Source organism: Carassius gibelio, chromosome B5, assembly GCF_023724105.1.
Source record: "Carassius gibelio isolate Cgi1373 ecotype wild population from Czech Republic chromosome B5, carGib1.2-hapl.c, whole genome shotgun sequence".
Lineage (NCBI taxonomy): Eukaryota > Metazoa > Chordata > Actinopteri > Cypriniformes > Cyprinidae > Carassius > Carassius gibelio.
Window position 1 is genome coordinate 40484266 of NC_068400.1, and position 18464 is coordinate 40502729.

At 36.8% G+C, this 18464-nt stretch overlaps 2 protein-coding genes across 4 annotated transcripts in view; one reads left to right on the plus strand and one right to left on the minus strand.

Moving 5' to 3' along the window:
* On the minus strand, positions 1–16000 carry LOC127957657 (ubiquitin-protein ligase E3B). 2 transcript variants are annotated; one of them, XM_052556279.1, is made up of 27 exons: positions 15940–16000; positions 14588–14684; positions 14238–14412; positions 13668–13785; positions 13506–13565; positions 13316–13420; positions 13109–13205; positions 12924–13009; positions 12669–12751; positions 12465–12570; positions 12218–12338; positions 10919–11096; positions 10608–10777; positions 9800–9967; positions 9045–9216; positions 8851–8969; positions 8550–8664; positions 8261–8360; positions 8009–8128; positions 7588–7764; positions 7256–7504; positions 6257–6322; positions 6101–6159; positions 5118–5300; positions 2943–3054; positions 2773–2865; positions 1–2675 (listed from the first exon to the last, which is right to left on the minus strand). In XM_052556279.1, the coding sequence occupies exons 3-27, from the start codon at positions 14396–14398 to the stop codon at positions 2484–2486; spliced, it is 3210 nt and encodes a 1069-aa protein (XP_052412239.1). In that variant the 5' UTR covers positions 14399–14412; positions 14588–14684; positions 15940–16000; the 3' UTR covers positions 1–2483. The 2 variants fall into 2 exon arrangements, with proteins under 2 accessions (XP_052412239.1, XP_052412238.1); XM_052556278.1 differs by lacking the exon at positions 15940–16000 and adding an exon at positions 15243–15374.
* LOC127957658 (BTB/POZ domain-containing adapter for CUL3-mediated RhoA degradation protein 3-like) overlaps positions 15958–18464 on the plus strand; it is a 5392-nt gene continuing 2885 nt past the window's right edge. The window contains exons 1-3 of one of the 2 annotated variants that reach the window (XM_052556281.1): positions 15958–16085; positions 17365–17578; positions 17660–17829. In XM_052556281.1, the coding sequence (XP_052412241.1) occupies positions 16083–16085; positions 17365–17578; positions 17660–17829 (387 nt within the window). In that variant the 5' untranslated portion in view covers positions 15958–16082. Of the gene's footprint in view, positions 16191–17364; positions 17579–17659; positions 17830–18464 lie in introns of both variants that reach the window. The other variant, XM_052556280.1, reaches the window with a different exon arrangement.

Below are 18464 nucleotides of genomic sequence, written 5' to 3' on the forward strand. Positions count from 1 at the left end.
TTCTTTGTTGTTTAGTAAAGTTTTTAGATTTGGATATTCAAATATATGTACGTTTGTTCGACAATTAAGTTTACATTTTACAGAGGAAATATTACTGTACACATGGATAACTTTACAATGCCATTGCTTTGTAATATACTGGGTATATAACAACCTGCAGTTCACGTAGTGCAACCAAATTCAAAAGACACTTCATCATCAGGTGAAGGAATAGCGACCAGACACTTTAAAGGTTGTTGCCTCCCTATCAGAGAGAGAACAAGATTGTGTGACATCATGTAATTCAGCTGAGCTGTTTCATACACAGCACAGTCCGTGTTAATATTTTTGCATTTACAGCATTATGCCAAACACATTCCTCATCCACAACACCAACCAGAGCACTTGAACATCTTTCAAAGGGAACAGCATGTTAATGTCTGTTAATTTAAGCACAAAACTCTGCTTTTGGACTCAGCAAGAACCCTTGTGCATTAGGACAGTACATTTATAACTTAACATTGACAGCAATGCATATAAAAAAAAAAAGTTACAATGAGCTTAAAGCCAGTTTCCCACATCTACAAAGGACTCTATACATCAGAAGATACTTCCATGCCTTGGTTAACGGAGAGCCGGGGAAGGCTGGGCAGACAATGTTTACCTCTATAATTTTGCATATACGGCATACAAATGGAAAAAGGGTTTGCATATAATAAATATTCTGGACTATTCTAACTACAGCCAATTAATGTTTTTTAAAGACCCTAAACCAAGGGTGAATCTTATGAAGAAATGTCCAGTACATAATTCACCCCAAATTCAAATCAAAGCAAAGTAACAAATCATATTTTGCATTAACAAAATGCAGCCTGATACAATGGTTAAAAATAATAATTTCAGTTCAAATAACCCGCATGAATAAATGCTACCATGATGTTTACTTCATGGTCAATTTAGAATCTAAACGGACTTAAAAGCAGGCTTCACTTCCGTTTTGCAAAACATCTTTTTCTTAAAATTTTGCGGGGGGGTGGGCAACCCAAAATTTCTCAACAGATTAAGCTTAACCTTTAAAGAACAAAAAAAACAAAACAAAAACAAAGGAAAAAGAACAAACAACACAACAATATCAACAGCACACTATGACCTCTGTGACATGGAATCATTTCAATCATCCAATGACATCATCATGACATTTTTTTTGTCTACTGGAAAACCATTTCAGGAGATTCCCTTGAGCCCATTGACCTTTCTAGGAAGTTACTGCAACATTCTCCCTTTAAGAACAAAAGTCCCCACGAGAGCTGGTTTGATAGCTGGTCATCTTTACTGTATGGCTTAATTCCAGTAGTATACACCTCAATGATGAGCAAAGAGTTAGTGGGAGATGACAGGGAGAATGGTTTGTAATGTAATGACTGAGTAAAGAATTCCTTTTAGTGGTTAGCCTTCCTTCCTTCATCAATTAAAACAGTCCAAGATAAGGAATTGATCTTAATGAATAGATGAGTTTGACATGAATACAGGGTTAGGGCTGAAAAGCATGAATGAGTATAATATCATGAGTAAAAAGAAATGTCACTATGACGTGAGGCAGATTCTGGAAAGAGCTCTCTGTAGTGTATGTGAAGAGAAAGCAGGAAAGGAGAGGTGTATCTCTGCAGGGACATCTCTTATCTGACATACCGCTGGCTCTGACACACTGAAGTCGATCAACAGTGCTGGGTTTCCTCTTAAAGCATGATCCTCAAGTCCAGTTTAGCTTCAGCTATGGGCTTGAAAGCATTTGCCTACCAAACAGGCAAAAGCTTCATTTGTGTCTTGAGTTGTATGGCTTGCAGTGCATTAGTATTGCTTTCCTGTTCCCTTCCTGGAGAAGTGAGACACGGAGACCTGAGAGACAATGCTAAACTGTTTCTGCAGATCTGTATATCCACCGCTGTATCTTCTGTGACTTTAAGATGAGGTTTAGGAGTGTTTGTCAACAAATGGACGCAGTGCTTAGAAGCTAATAAAGACTAAGCCCCCGATTTAGTTATTCAAATGAAGTTGATGTATTAGGGACTTGACAACATTTAATTGAGCTGGTTTAAAACTGATCGTATAAGGCGTTTGGAGCTCTCTTGGCTTCAAATGCTGGGAATGAAGAACATGACACTAAATATGGATCTTTAAGTGGTTCAAAAAACAACTCTGTAGGTAATGTTCAAGAGTTTTTAATATACTTCTATGGTTGATCTTCTTCAAGTCTCTAAGTCTGAATGGACATGTTTGTATGTTGCTTCATTCACTTGCCATTTGGTAGATAAAACTGATGAACAAAATTCTACTTGAGCAACTCAAGTTTAGGGGCCTTGGCTGAAAGCCAAAATGTCAACGAAGCAAGACTGAAATCATTAGGTTTCAACTTCAACCTTTGTGAAGCCACTTTAGCTCAGCTGCTGCCAGTTTTTGTATTTGTAGATGTATGAGTTTGTATGGGATGGAATAAACTTGTTGTGTTATGAAAGCTCAAAGCCAGTGTTCATGCTGATTGCGTAGCGGAGTTTGTCTCTGAGGATGCTCTTCTTGCTGTAGTTGGGCAGCTTGAGCAGGTTGAAACAAGTGGAGGATGTAGGGAGGCGACCGCCTGGCTCCTTCTTACGAATGGTAAAAAAGCCGCGCAGAACGCTACCTAAAGTGTCGCCTGTGTCCTGCGTATGCAATCAAACACAAAGCAGCATGATGAAGAAGCTACACAATCTTTGCAGATCAATATGTGGAATAAGAAGATGAGGGGTGATGTCTAACCTGATCATCTGACACTTCCACACAACGGATGGAGAAAGGGGGTTTGAGGTAGGCAAATCCAAGCAGAGGAGGTCTTGAGCAGCTGGTGACAAACTGAGGAGTAATACAGCCACATTATAGATGGTAATAAACCTTGAAATAACCCAAATCAAACCTTCAAGATGTGTAACCTTCAAGAACATGGCTCTCTCCTCAGGAGAAAAGTCGCTGGAGAGAATGTCCCACAGCCAAAGAATGACTCTGTGGCTGCTATGGAAACCTCCGTAGTACACCGTGTGCTTCCTGGGAGAGACAGAAAATCACATGCATCATTTTGAGTAACCTTTTTAAGACCGTTCTTCACAGCATGTGATTATTTCTTAGTGATACATTTTCAGTGCTGACTATGAAAAAGATCTGCACAGTGGTTAAAAACGTGGTTAAATGTGACCCTGAACCACAAAACCAGTCATAGGGGTCAATTTTTCGAAATTGAGACTGAATAAATAAGCTTTCCGTTGATGCATTTGTTAGGATCGGACAATATTTGGTCGAGATACAACTATTAAAAAATCTGGAATCTGAGGGTGTAGAAAAATCTAAATACTGAGAAAATCGCCCTTAAATTTGTTCAAATGAAGGTCTTAGCAATGCATATTACTAATGAAAAATTACATTTTAATATATTTTCAGTAGGAAATTTACAAAATATCCTCATGGAACATGATATTTACTTAATAGCATAATGATTTTTGGCATAAAATAAAAATGTATAATTTGGACCCATACAATGTATTTTTGGCTTTTGCTAAAAAATATACCCCAGCGACTTGAGACTGGTTTTGTGCTCCAGGGTCACAAATGTGTTCAACTCTGTGCTTGTATGGGCTACCGGAAAGATTTTAAGATATCTGAACAATCCGTAAGAAATAAAAGACAATTTAAATAGTTAAATTAAAAAACCAGCAACCAGAAATAAACATCTGGCATATATATATATATATAGTAGCTAATGGAATAATCTTATCTAAATATATTAGGGGTGCGCCCGAAGCCGAATACCTTATTTGGAAAGGCACAAATAATGGCTTCAAAAATGAATAACGGATAACGAATAATTCTGCCCGAATATTCGGCTGAGCCTGCAGCAGTCTGGTGTTTACTAGATTCACAGGTGAGCCAGGAGATCAGCGCAATATTTTACACAAGCCTCTGAATTCACTCAATGAGCTCCGCCTACTTCCGGTTTTTATCCAAATACAGATCCGATTAATTTTGTGATTGATACAGATACAATTACAAATACTGGCTTCGCTGCACACCCCTAATATATATATATATATATATATATATATATATATATATATATATATATATATATATATATATATATATATAGGATCATTTTATTTCAGAACATGATGCGTTTTTTAGAGACATGAGTGCAAAGGACAAACACATCAGTCTGGTACATTTACATTAACCAGCACTAGAATGGAAAAAGAAAATGTGTGAAAAATCTGTGTGAGTGGCTCTAACTTTAGTTGCCACTAGGGTTGAAAAAAGGTGGACAATTTTTTCAGACACATTCCAAATCATATACGAGATGACAGAAAAAAATTAACAGCTAAAAAAACAAAATACACCCGGCGCAATGTGACGCAAGGCACAGAGCAAGTGTGTTTGCTAGTTTCAGTCTGGCGCCATTCGCATTTTCGCAATGGGAGATGACACTCTGATTAGTTTATTGAATGTAATACCCATTACTTATTAAGAGAATAGGAACAACAACCCATTCCAAAAACGCGGCCCAGCATACGGATCGTTTTTCCATCAATAAAATGGCAAAGGTTGATTCGGACACGTCCTGAGTGCACCTGCGCCGTGCGCTGTACACTTTTTATTTAGATTATTAAAATAGGGCCCCTATTTTAATAATCTAAACACAAAGTGTAAAGCGCATGGTGCAGGTGCACTCAGGGCATGTCCGAATAGTCTTCAGGAAGTTTTTTGGTACACTTTTGTACAGTTATGGTAACTTACTCTCTCTCCACCTCCGTAAATTCATCATTTTAAAAATGTATTTTAAATGACTATTTTTTTATTTATTTCTATAGATATTGAAATAATTATGTTATTGTGAAACATGCCCACAATAATTGTGTAGTGAAAACTTAAAATTGTGTCTGCCCAATTTCAGACCTATTCCAGTGACAATTAATGTCTGTTCACTGAAGATGTGATGTATTCCAAATGCTTCCAGCCTTGTAGGTTCGATGCACTGCATCATTCTTAGTTTTTATTGCAAACCAACAAACTGATATAACAAAAACCTTCTATGCCATTGTTGAGATGTGCAGACTCACTTGAGATCATCCAGGTCTATCTCAGCGTTGTCTCCAGAGATGAGCCTCTGGACCTCAGGGGTGGAGAACATGTGAAGCCACTCTGGGTTGATGATGCTGCGGAAGCCCCTGATGAATGCGGCCGTCTGCTCCTTGATCTGGGTGTGCATACGAAAGTGGGCCATCAGGTGGATATAGCTGATCCTGGAGGAAGGTGAGCAAAAGAATAAAACAGTGCGTTGCAATTTTTTTGGTCTTAACTTTTGAATATGCAATACATTTTTTTTAATCAACACTTGAATATACTACGTTTTATAAAAATGCATAATTTTGAGCAAAAAGCTGAGAATATCGCATCTGGATAATATTCAGTGCCATTATCAAAGTATAAATCCAGTAAATCGCTTCAATTAATACCTCCAAAGCTTGCACAGACATGTACCACTTTCTGGATCAACATTTTACACTGTCAAGGTTTTCATTTATATGTTGTCTATTGCTGATGATCGCATTATTTTTAATATGCATCTGTTTATATGAGATAGCATGTTTCTCCGACCTGTTCATGTGTTTTTGATTGGGGGGTTTTGTACTTGTTCAGAAGATGTGTAATAGCACCCCCAAGCGTATAACAGTGAAAAAACAAAGTCGTAAAAACTCTTCAATGGCGGTGAAGCATTGTCTTCTAAATGATGAGATAACTCGTCAATTGCGGGGAAATAGTTAAAGGTTAATAACAAAACATGAACTGATAAACAATCTTCTATTGTGTCCTATTCTATATAAGAGAATCCAATTGTAAGAGAACAATAGGTTTAAATAGATAAATTAAGTATTTGTCTGTGGTTGCAAATCCCTAATTGCTTTTTGAACCGCTCTGTTTCCAATACTAATTAGTTTTTTTCATCAGGTCATTTCTTCTTCTTGTAATGAATGTGAATAGGAGGCAGCACTACCACGAAAATGTTATTTACAATTTGACCAAAGAGACAAAATGAACTCACTTGTTTTCATTAGTGACAGGCATGGTCTTTCCACCAGGAATTAGCTCATGACAGACTAACTGTGAAGAGACAATGAAAGGAAATGAGTGAGCGTATGAGAGAATGAGGAAACCCAATAGTGTCCCGCTGTTTTCAGCTGAAACAAAAGTTGCTTACCTGCCCCATCACCTCTTCATCATAAGACAAAGTCAGACCCAAATCACTGACATCCCCATCATAACGCTGAAAAATCAAATCAACATTTGGTCATGGATATTACTACATGCTCAAAACAAATATGAAACAAACTCAAGAAAACTTTTTTTTTTTTTTCATTAATCAGTTATATAACAAACATACATTTAGGGTATCAGTTGCCTCTATTGCTACATTGTCAGATTTGCTTTTTGCAGTTCGAAACGAGGATTTGACATCACTAGAGTGAATCTGTGTTAAAATCTTAAGCCATTTTGTATAAAAAAAAATAGAGAGCAGTAAGTTCTAATACTGCATTGTCGGATATGGTTACTAAGCTGTACAGCTGCAACTGTTCATGCCAGACCAAACTGCTTTTAGTGGTATGAAACAGAGAAGGTCAGACATCACCAGCGTAAATCTTGGTAACATTAAAGGCATTGTGTGTAAAATAAAGTGGATTATCCGATTTAGGCAACAGATTTGAGTAATGTCAAATGCTTCTTTGTCAGATTTGTCGACCCTGCAGTTTGTGTGCAGCTATTGCATTGGACCAAAATGTGTTTAAAACGAAAGAGATCACCAAAATGAAATAAAAAAAAAACATCAAACTCATTCTGTGTGGAATAGAGAGGGGTGACAGATTTCGGCAACTCCTAATGCTATGTTGTCATATTTGGTAACCCTGGTGTATATCTGCAGCAGTTGACATCAGAACATTACACTTTTTAGGATTTAAATGTTTAGACATCACTAGAGTTAATTTAGGTAACTAAAGCTATAATAGATTAGGGCAACAGATTTCATTAACATCTAATTTTGCCCTATTGGATTTGGAGACCTTCACAACAGACCAAAATGTGTTTGGGGTATGAAAAAGAGATTAGATTAGAAACCACCAAAGAGAACTTGGGGATAACATAAGAGTTCAAATCTTTCCAAACTCTGTACGAATGTCATAGTAGTCACACTGGCACTGACCTTAATGGAGGTGAGGTTTTTGTAGAACTCGGAGTCAAGAGAGGGCAGCTCATCTATGGAGCTGTAGAAGGTGCTGTGATGGTGACCCAAAACCTGACTGAGGAAGAAAGAGGCGAATGGCACGTCCACTACTATGCCTTCATACATGGCCTTTCCGAGCATCTTTCCAACAAATTCAAACAGCTGAAGGTGGTTCTCGTGGATGCTGGAGGTTGGGGAGGGATATAACCTCTCATTCCCACTAGTGGTCTGAAAGAGATAGATTTTAAGTTGCCAAGTGTGATAGGTCTTTTGCTTGTTTGGGTCAACCGCTTTAGCCTTGCAGTCTATACCTTAAACAGATTGAGAGCTGGGTTGAAAACCTTCTTGATGATCTCTTCTAAGAACTCTTTAAACACACCGTCCTGGTCAATTCCAGCCTCGTCTACACCTAAATCATTCACAAACTTCACTCGGATCACTCCCTTAATGGAGTTGACAGGCAGACGCCGCAGTTGATCATAACCATCCTATGGAGAGAAGGGGAAAAGAGAGAGATCTTTAGTATTTTTCTTAGTTTACATTTATGCATTTGGAAGACGCTTTTTTGGAAAGCGACTTACAATGCATTCGATGATAACTTTTTTCTTAATTCATTAGAAATCGAAACCAATGACCTTGGCACCATGCTCTTTGAGCTATAAATGCTAATAGATGTAATACACATCATGTTCATTGAGCATCAGTATTTGAGAATGACGAAACCATCATTACCTCTAACATACGCGAGCGGCGAATGGTTATATGAGTCACGTGGGGAGAGGCGGAGCTTGTTTCCACCAATCCTAGAGTCTCCTTCTCTTTTGTCACGATGTTCCGGAAGAGCAGCACCCTCTGTGACAAAAGCAAACCCGTACATTTTTTTTAAGATAATATGATTTTGGTTTTGATCTAACTTGGATTTTTTATGAAAGGAAGACATTTGCACTCGTGACCTGTTATGAGCATTAATAATCTTATTCTCACATTTTTGTGTGGGATGACATGAGGAATGTACTGAAGTAGCAGCTGTGCTCTTTTTTTGCCCTTCTCCAGCTCTTGAAACAACAGGCTGGGCTTCAAATCCCTGTGTTACACATACAGAGAAAACATATAAAAACAAATGAGACCTATTTTGTAAACCGGTGCATTTATCTTTCCCATATATGAGAATAATTATCAGTAACTTTGTTTTTGAATGGACCCAGCTCCAACTATAAAGTAAAACATGAAAATAATCGGACTCAAATATATACAGCATGTGAGGCTGACACACTTGCGGAGCCAGTGATCTTCAGGTGTGAATCTCCTGCGACAGTCGCGCTCATACAGAACCATCAGCCAGCCGTGAACACTGTGGAATAAATCCAGCTTCTCTCCTTTGGCATTCTCTGAAACAAGTGAATGAGCACACAAAGAAAGCCCTTTATCACTGCCTCCATACAAAGATGGTTCAAAACAACTGCTGTTTATCTAAATCAAGCTGAGAACAAGGCTGGAGTAAAGAATGCATACACATACGTAAAAACGTCCCTTGTTGCAGAAACACAAACAAGGGCTAAAGAACACCTGCTCACCTAAAATACCATCCCAGACCATCTTGTAAACGAATGTGTTTAGGAACGAGGAGATGGTCACAAGCTCTTCCATTTTAAAAGAAATCTGTTCCTCATACACCTCGATGTCATCCAGAATCCTGAAATTAATGCACAAATAAATATATAATTCAAATAAATGCTAAATTGTCACCAGTGGACTATACAGCACTCACGTGATGAGATGTCTGGAGCAGTCACAGAAGAGCATCAGCATGGCCAGAAGCTGTTTGGACTCTTCCGTGTCATTATTGAGACACTCCAGGAAGAGTCGGAGACCCCCCTGAGGGCCAAGCTCACAGATGAATGCCCACAGCTTAGGCAGCAGCTCATCCAGATACGTCAGTCCTGGAACCAGAGTTTCATTTGAAACATACAATCAAGATGAACAAAAATATGATCTGTCAAGGACTGAGATTTTTGTTGTTGTTGCTGTTCACTAGACACTACTCTGATTCAAGTATACCGTATTTTCTGGACTATAAGTCACACTTTTTTCATAGTTTGGCTGGTCCTGCGACTTATATTCAGGTGCGACTTATTTATCAAAATTAATTTGACATGAACCGAGAGAACTGAACCAAGAGAAATGAACCAAGAGAAAACATTACCGTCTCCAGCCGCCAGAGGGCGCTCTATGCTGCTCAGTGCTCCTGTACTCTACACTGAAAACATAGAGCGCCCTCTCGTGGCTGTAGACGGTAATGTTTTCTCTTGGTTCTAAATAAATGCGACTTATAGTCCAGTGCGACTTATATATGTTTTTTTTCCTCATCATGACGTATTTTTGGACTGATGCGACTTATACTCAGGTGCGACTTATACTCCAAAAAATACGGTAAAACTTTTTTCCAGGATGAGGATAAAACATTAATGATGTGTGAATGTGCATTCATAGGTGTGTAACCCGCATAGACTGGTTTCATCATACCTGTGAGAATCTGCAGGCGGATCTGCGTGAGTGTGGTGAGGGCCGTCTGATACAGCACACAAATACTGCACACCTTCTGGACCTCAGCCGAATCCACACGCTTCCCTCCGACCGGCTTCAGGATGTTCCGCACGGATGCAGACTTCTGGAACGCTCTCTTGAACAGATCTATACATGCAGACAGTTTAACAAGGGTTCCCCAGTGAAAACAGGATGAAGAGAGACCTGATGATTTGTTTACTTTGTGACCTTGGATAATAGCACTAAAACAGACTCCGAAACAGCAGTGTGGCATTCTTTAGAGTAGACCAACCTTTTTTAAACACAATATTTGCCCCCAATTTTTAAAGACAATATTTGAAGGCCCCTCGAGATATTTTTGATACTGCTGCTATTGTTTACAGATACCTGGATAAACAGTATATTTAAATAATAATAAATTAAATTAATTTCCGTAATCACAATAACTTACAGTGACACATTGCTGCCACACACAATATTATCAAAACAAAATTATAAAAATAATATTATAATAATATGTTATATTGTTAAAAATAATAATTTTCTTGTTAAAATGACTTTTTTTCATAATAACAAAATATAATGTCATGAAAACAATGTTTTCCTCGTTATTATATATTGTTACATAACTTCTTGTTTAATCTTGTGTGTCATCAATGCGTCACTGTGTTTACTTTAAAAAAAAAAAAATTATGGTTTGTGATTACAGGGTTTTACATTTATATATTTATAGAAAAAAAAATTATAGAAATGTTTAGGAACTAGTTTAAATGGAGGTGTTTCTCACTCTTGACAGGCAGATTATTCTGTGATGAGCTAGGAGGAGGAGGGGGAAGTGGAGTGGGATCTTGAGTTTCTAGCTTCTTGCTGAGAACATCACAGAAGAGAGTGCAGATCACTGGAACTCCCCACAGACACTGTAACTGCTTCGTTACCAACGGCATAGACTCATTAAGCCTGAGGAGACCGCAAAGAAAGAAAGAAAGAAAGAAGATAACAAGAGAGTGAAAGAGAAAGAACGCTTAATAGGATGACACAACAGAGAAATCCAGAAAGTATAATCAGTTGCTGTATTTTGTCAATATAACATTGAAATACCCATAGTCAACAGTCTGGGAGAACCAGCCCAACACAGGATGCCAGTGTGTCAGATTGGATTTCTTCTGAGACACATATCTCTGAGAGTATGACAGCATATCTGTCAGATCCTTGACAAAGTGCCCTGCTTCCTGCTCTAAAACTTTGACATTAAAATATCCCAGCTGAATGAGGTTACCTGGAAACAAAACATAGAGAGACGATGAGATAAATCAGGGGTTGGGAACCTTTTTTGACCAAATATTCCCTATATATATAGGGAATCTGTGCAATGCTTTTACTGTGAGAGGGATGAATTCTCTTCTGAGTTCTTTCTCTCTCTCTGTGTGCACACGCATGTATGTGTGTGTGTAAGAGACTGAGTGACTGAAAAATAATGCACAGTGCTCATGTTGACTGTATTTACGTGAATACACACCATTGCAGACATTCTCACACTTCACTTTGACCGTTTTAGGCACGCCACTGAAGACAAAGTCTACTATGCTTGTCCGTGTTCCACTCTGACCGATATCAAGAATGTCCTGCTCTTTACTGTCTGCTGTTATTACCACAAACAAGCTACAAATCCGGGCTTAGCTCTGCGTTACCATATGTGACCCTGCACCACAAAACCTTAAGTAGCATGGATATATTTGTAGCAATAGCCAAAAATACATTATATGGGTCAAAATTATTGATTTTTCTTTTATGCCAAAAATTATTAGGATATTAAGTAAAGATCATGTTCCATGAAGATATTTTGTAAATTTCCTACCATAAATATATCAAAACTTCAGTTTTGATGAGTAATATGCATTGCTAAGGAATTTATTTGGACAAATTTAAAGGAGATTTTCAAATAGTCGCATCTCAGCCAAATATTGTTCTCCTAACAAACCATACATCAAAGATTAATTATTTGGCTTTCACGTGATGCATAAATCTCAGTTTCTAAATGATTTGCTGTCTTGACTCTCGCGACCAGGACTGAACACGCACTTTGGCCGGTACAAAAAAAATTATTATTACATTAAACCTTTTATCAGCTTATGTAGGCTATACAACAAAGGAATTGCTGATCTCTAGTGATGTCTAATTTTTGTAATAGATCATTTGTTGGTAAAGGATGAAAGATCTGGTGAGAAATAGGTTCCCAAAGGCTGAGATAAAAGATCAAGAGATTATAAACTAAGAATGAAAATGGCCCAGCCGTGCAGTTACATCCTTTGAACTGATTCCGTTCACCAGTCCATCACTGTTCTGCGAATCAAATACACACTTCAAGAAGTGTTTGTGTGTTTAAACACACATGCTTACCCAGTAAGCACAGAGTGTGGCTTCCTTCCAGACAAACACAGATATCCAAGCACTGCTCCTCTCGACTTAAAAACAAGACAAACTTGCGGAAAAGGTCATGGGTTTGGATGGTGACCATACACTGAAAAGAGCACAAATTGAGACAGGTGAAATCATCTTCTCGCAATGTTTTGACTTTGCAAGATGTTTGTGCAAATGAGGTTTTTATTATTGAATTATTGTCTATCTGCATGTGTCTATTTCTTACATCTGGAGTGAGTGTGTTGAGGTGCGAGATGAATGCTGGAACAGACATGATGTGGAGAAGGAAAGACCTCAGCAGGTTGTCTGAGAAATGTGCAGCGATAACAGGCCTGAAACACACCAGATCACATTATCGGTCACTTCACAAGAATAGAGCTACTGATGTAATCAGTCTCAGAGAGCAAAGCCAGTTCTCATGGCAACCGACCTGAGTGACAGCGTAAAAATGGCCGTGAGGGTTCCTTTGGAAAGGGCAGGTCTGGATCTTGCCAAGCCATTTGTAAGTAGAATCTGCAAACAGCAAAGATGTTGTACCAAAAACTGTATTTATTTTATTAAGATATATGATGCTTTTCACATCAAATAAATGTTTTGGAAAGAATCTAGTGTTAACAACACGCTATAATTTATTCAAATGATATGCTATCAGCCTGTGACAAGATTCTGATTGGATGAGTAGTACCTGAAGAACAGAGTAGAAGCCCTTCTGATTGAGATGTCCCATGATGTTCTCACAAATTCTGTTTAAAGCAGGCTTGAGGGCCTCTCCTTAAAAAAATTCAATACAATAGAGAGGAAGCTTTAGTAGGAGTCTATGTGTTTTAGCCTGTAAAACATCTCACAAGTTCTGATCACAGTGACACGAACCCTTCCCTCGGATGATTTTCCACGTCGATGTGTCAGTGAAGGTTATCAGCATTGTCAGGTACAGCGTCACTAATTTATTATCCTGCAGTATGTCAGGCTGCGGAGAGAAATAGAAAGCAGGAAATAAGCATTCTTCAAAAAGCACTTCCTTTATGTACAGATAACTGAACATTTAAAAAGATATTTAAGATTATCATAAGGAAATACCCTCAGCTTTTTCAGAAATTCACATGAGACCCAGAGCACATCTTTGATCTGTTTCAGCCAGGGGATGGTGAGATCTTTTGAAAGGGCCAGGGACACATACCATACCTAGAAAAGTAATAGTCTGTCACAACAACTATTATGACGTATGAAATGATAAAGTATATTTCCCATCGCTTGGTTAAAAACTTACTTTAGGTTCGTTCTCCACATCCATGCTACTTAGTATGATTCTACACAGCTTCTCAAACCTCTGTGTAAGAAGGGAAAAAAATGCCATCAATAATAATACACAATATATATATAAAAAAGTGACTCTTCCAATATAAAACTCTTAACATTACATGATGCTCACCAATTTATCATCCTTGCTCAATATAAATAATAATTTTCTAGTGATTTTGAAGATGGACAATGCATTTCTTTTTGTTGAACCTGCATCGCTGACTGCAATGAAGTCATCCACCTCTTTCCTAAAACGGAAAATATGTAAAATGATAAATCTGTGTCAGAGTACAACCCTATGCTGAATACATTTCCAAACAGCAACTACTGTAAATGCCACACACTTAAAACCAAAAATGCAATAAAAAATAAATTAAAACTATTTAAAAAATAATAATAATAATTAGTACGATGATTAAAAATTTATCTACGGTGAAAATTTAAATGTAAAAATTAAATGCAAAATATTAGTCAAATTAAAATAGTATAGTAATAGTGATAAAATGACATTGGATCAAACAAACAGCTATTTATTTTAAATAGGGTTTACATTATTCAAAATTCAAAGTATTTTAACACAATTAGCACTTAATGTTGTTTTAGTCCTAATTTTTACTTTTTTGTATTTCTGACCAACAAAGTCAGCAAGGAGCTTTGACTGAATGGTTTATTGCAAAGAATGGTTAATTTCAGTCCTAACCTTATTTCTCTTTGCAGTCTGCAACGGCAGAGAAATCTTCTGACCAGAGCCTGGATTTGTGTTGCAGCTTTCTCTTTCTCTTTATAACCTTTCCTTTCCTCCCGAGCTATTCTGGCTTTATCCAGGAACTGGGTTTTGGAGGTTTGGGTAGCGGTGAACATGTTTTCACACCAAACTGTGGGTTGAACATAATAAAAACAAAAAAATCTACATCACACCTGAGAGCAAACACAACGAAGAGGCTATGCATTGCAAGTACGAACAAATTACTTCAAAATTATTTTCAAACCATGATAAATAATAATTTAATCATTTACAATTTAAAATCGATGTTACATTAACACACAAACCTTGCACTAATGTAGTGACTGGTAATACGTCTGCTTCCACAGGTCACATGAATACTATCACATATTCACACGCTTTGTTCTGGAGGTCCAGAGGACTCTACAGAACAGAAAGAGTAATTTTTTTATGTAAAAAAGCTCTTCTTTAAAGCAGCACAAATGTTACACTGATTTTAGGCACATAAGATTGCTGTATTAAAATAATTGATTAAAACTGCTCCAGAAATAATATTTTATAAATAAAATGAACGTTTTCCTTTGCTTTTAAAAAATAAAAGACAGCTTAAGACGCATTATAACTGAAATCAGGGGTTTTCTGACAGCATTATCAGACCAAATTAAAGAAGAGGCTTTATATCATTAAATCAGAAAGGAGGTGACACTTTAATTATAAGACATGATGAGCACACTACAGAGACAAATTAACACTTAACATCTGGTTTCAAATAGGAAGAAAACGTACATCGAAATAAAAGCAGCGAACAGTGAATTAATTGTACCTAGAGAGACAATAACATTCACACTAACGTTAGCTATCCTGCTAGCAAATACTAACATTTCGAGCTTTCAGCAAGCTGGCAACGCTTGTCACCTTATAAATGTGTTTCATATGAAAAGATAAGAAAGTCTTTAGGGGTTTCTCGAAGGTTTCATTTACCTGAATAAATGGAAAACTGATGTAAACAAAAGAGCGACCCATACGCCGCAGCGCTAATCCGCGAACAGCGTAACCTCATAATCCTTCCGGGGGAATATCTTCGTTCGGAAAAAAATCCGCATTCACACAAGAAATATGACTCTTAATTTTATTTGTCGTAGTACATTGATATCTTTTCATTGTTTAAACGATATTACACTGGACTATTTTTAATCGCTTTAAATTGAGGTTTGGGACAGCAGGGAGCTGGGAAATTGAGCCAAGCGGAACTATTTGTCAGACAGCTCCTGTCGATGTACATAAATAAACTTTAAAAAATGCAGTAACATGAAATAAACAACTTTTACAATAAAAAATAAATAAATAAAAAATAACTTATATAAGTATAAGTATATTCGCTAATGATTTGCAAAATTTCTCAAATTATTGTATTGTGATGTTGTTTTAAAGATATTTGGAAATACGGTATATCCTAAACACTTTTATCCAAAAAAAAAAATGTATTATGGCATCTAAAAAGTGTCTGTGAACTGATGCCAAGACAATATCAGTGATGCACTAATATTGTAACTCGTATCAGACACAAAGTTCGTTGTTGCACAATTGTTATATATAACGTTAGAGCCCCCAGCACTCACAAATTAGTTTATAGTTACAACCACAGGAAGTGAGAAAATTAAATGAAAGAGTTACTTACTTCTCATCTACTAAAGCGCGTTCATGTATTTGCTCCAAACAGCCAATAAGCGCGTGATCTGAAGCGTCGTGCACGAGTCTGGTTCGCGACCGGAAGTGATCTAATTCCCGTTCCAAGAGGCCCGAAAGACTCGGGGAATTTCTATGGTAAATAATGACATTTGTGTAATGTTTCATCTAATTTGTATGCTTCTGTCGGCGTATATTTGAATGATCAGTTTATTGGGGCGTCTAATTAACATTTTTGTACTAGTAAGTTCGTGTTTATTTCCTCAGAAACATGGTGTGCTAGTTTAGCGCATTAGCTTCTCTAGTTGTCCCTTTCTTATTTAACTAACTTGAAATATATATATATATATATATATATATATATATATATATATATATATATATATATATATATATATATATATATATATATATATATATATTCTGTTATCTATTCACCGCACTGCTAAAACTCTTTTTTTTTTTAATCTTTGATATTCAAAACAATGTTTTTTTTGTTTGTCATTTTCAGAAATGTATCCTCACAGCCTTCATTAACATTATATAAAACTCCAAATACTAGGGTTGTGTGTGTGTTTGCAATGTAGATGCATTCACTATTAATCCCATGAAAATAGTGGAACAAAATGACCATGGTGCTACATACTATTTAACGTAACATAAACACAAACACAAACAAAAGAAGTTAAGAAAACAATTAGAAATCTAGTTAACAGTTAACCATCTGACTATATACTATAAGCCTATACTATATGCCTAAACACACTGTACCAGAACTTTACATAAATGCTATACGTGAAATTGTGCAAAATAGATATTTTGGGGAAAGCAGTGCATAGTGCAAGATGATTTGTAGTGCAATGCACAAGTAAATCTATATTATCATATTGAGTCTTTGTAGCATGTTGTGTTTATAAAAACTGCATAAAGTGCATACTGAGAAAAGTGTGTTTATATATATATATATATATATATATATATATATATATATATATACACACATGTATACATATACACACATGTATACATATACACACATGTATACATATACATACATAAAATTAATCTGTTTAGCTGTTTATTTATTGAATGAGCACTGTGCAGTGTCCGAACTGATTGCACTGTATTTTACATATTCATTGTATTTTATGTAAAATTTTCTATTTTTAACTGCTTTAAATTCATTTTAAATAAGTAATTTTTAAATAATTTTCAAAGTTTTTAAATTGCTTGTTTTATTTTCATGATTATTTTACTTTCTTTAATGTAAAGCACTTTGAATTACCATTGTGTACGAAATGTGCTATATGAATAAACTTGCCTTGCCTTGCCTATATATGTATGTATTTGTGTGTGTGTGTGTAATTATAGATTTTATGAGTTCTGCATTTTCATGCTGTTCATACCTGATTTTCAGGAAGAGATGTCAGGAGACAGTGTGGTGAGCTCAGCTGTGCCGGCAGCTACAACACGGACAACCTCCTTCAAGGGGTCCAGTCCCAGTTCCAAATATGTGAAGCTGAATGTCGGGGGAGCGCTGTACTACACCACCATGCAGACCCTGACCAAGCAGGACACCATGCTGAAGGCCATGTTCAGTGGCCGTATGGAAGTCCTTACTGATAGTGAAGGTAGATGTACTGTCATAGCTACTGCAGAAGAGTTCATGTAATGTGTCCAAGTCCCACTCTTCACCTATGATCTTTCTCCAGGCTGGATTCTGATTGACAGGTGCGGGAAGCACTTTGGGGCCATTCTGAACTACCTGAGAGACGGAGTCGTCCCGTTGCCTGAGAGCCGGAGGGAGACGGAGGAGTTACTGGCAGAGGCAAAGTATTACCTGGTGCAAGGCCTGGTGGATGAGTGTCAGGCGGCATTACAGGTACAGAACCGACAACTAGGGATGTAACGATTAGCTGCGAGCTGGTTTAAATTCGATTAAAATATGTGACGATTCAAATCGGTTGAGATGCTTAACGGATCGTGATTCATTTAGGGGTAGGAGTTTGAATGAATGCATGTCTGAGGGGAACTTACTGTCTTTTAGAAAAGTTTAGATGGTATTTTTTCTTTTCATGATGCCTCTTTATAATACATATTAAAGTTCATAATGCAGCTTTGTGTACAGCAGAAATCAAGGAAACGCTTTAAACTCCACCTGAATATGCATTTCATGCTGATTTTTTAATGTATAGTTTTACAAAACTAAAGTCAAAGTTGCTTCAAAATTCAAAATTCAAAATACAATCTAATTTAAATTAAAACTGCTCATCTTGCATGTATGCAGCATCTTTGTTTGGATCATGATTAGAATGCAGTGGTTGCCTTTCATTTTTAATGTAAAGAGCACACGAAGCCTTGTTTTGTTCATATAAAGATACTTATTTTATTGGTGTTAATTATTTAATTTGAGGCTTGTTTTTAAAATTTCAATTGAGTTTTACATTTACATTCTATTTCAATTTTGTCATTTAGTAGACCCTTTATCTGAAGTGATTTACAAATGAGGACTACAGA

Bases quoted from the DNA above. Each gene is read 5' to 3' on its own strand.
- LOC127957657 (XM_052556279.1), bottom strand. From the start codon at position 14,398: ATGTTCACCGCTACCCAAACCTCCAAAACCCAGTTCCTGGATAAAGCC. The intron at 12,752-12,923 runs GTACTACTCATC...TGCTGTTTGCAG, and splicing joins GCTTCTACTCTGTTCTTCAG to ATTCTACTTACAAATGGCTT. The intron at 8,129-8,260 runs GTGAGAATAAGA...CTTTTGTCACAG, and splicing joins ATGTCATCCCACACAAAAAT to AGGGTGCTGCTCTTCCGGAA.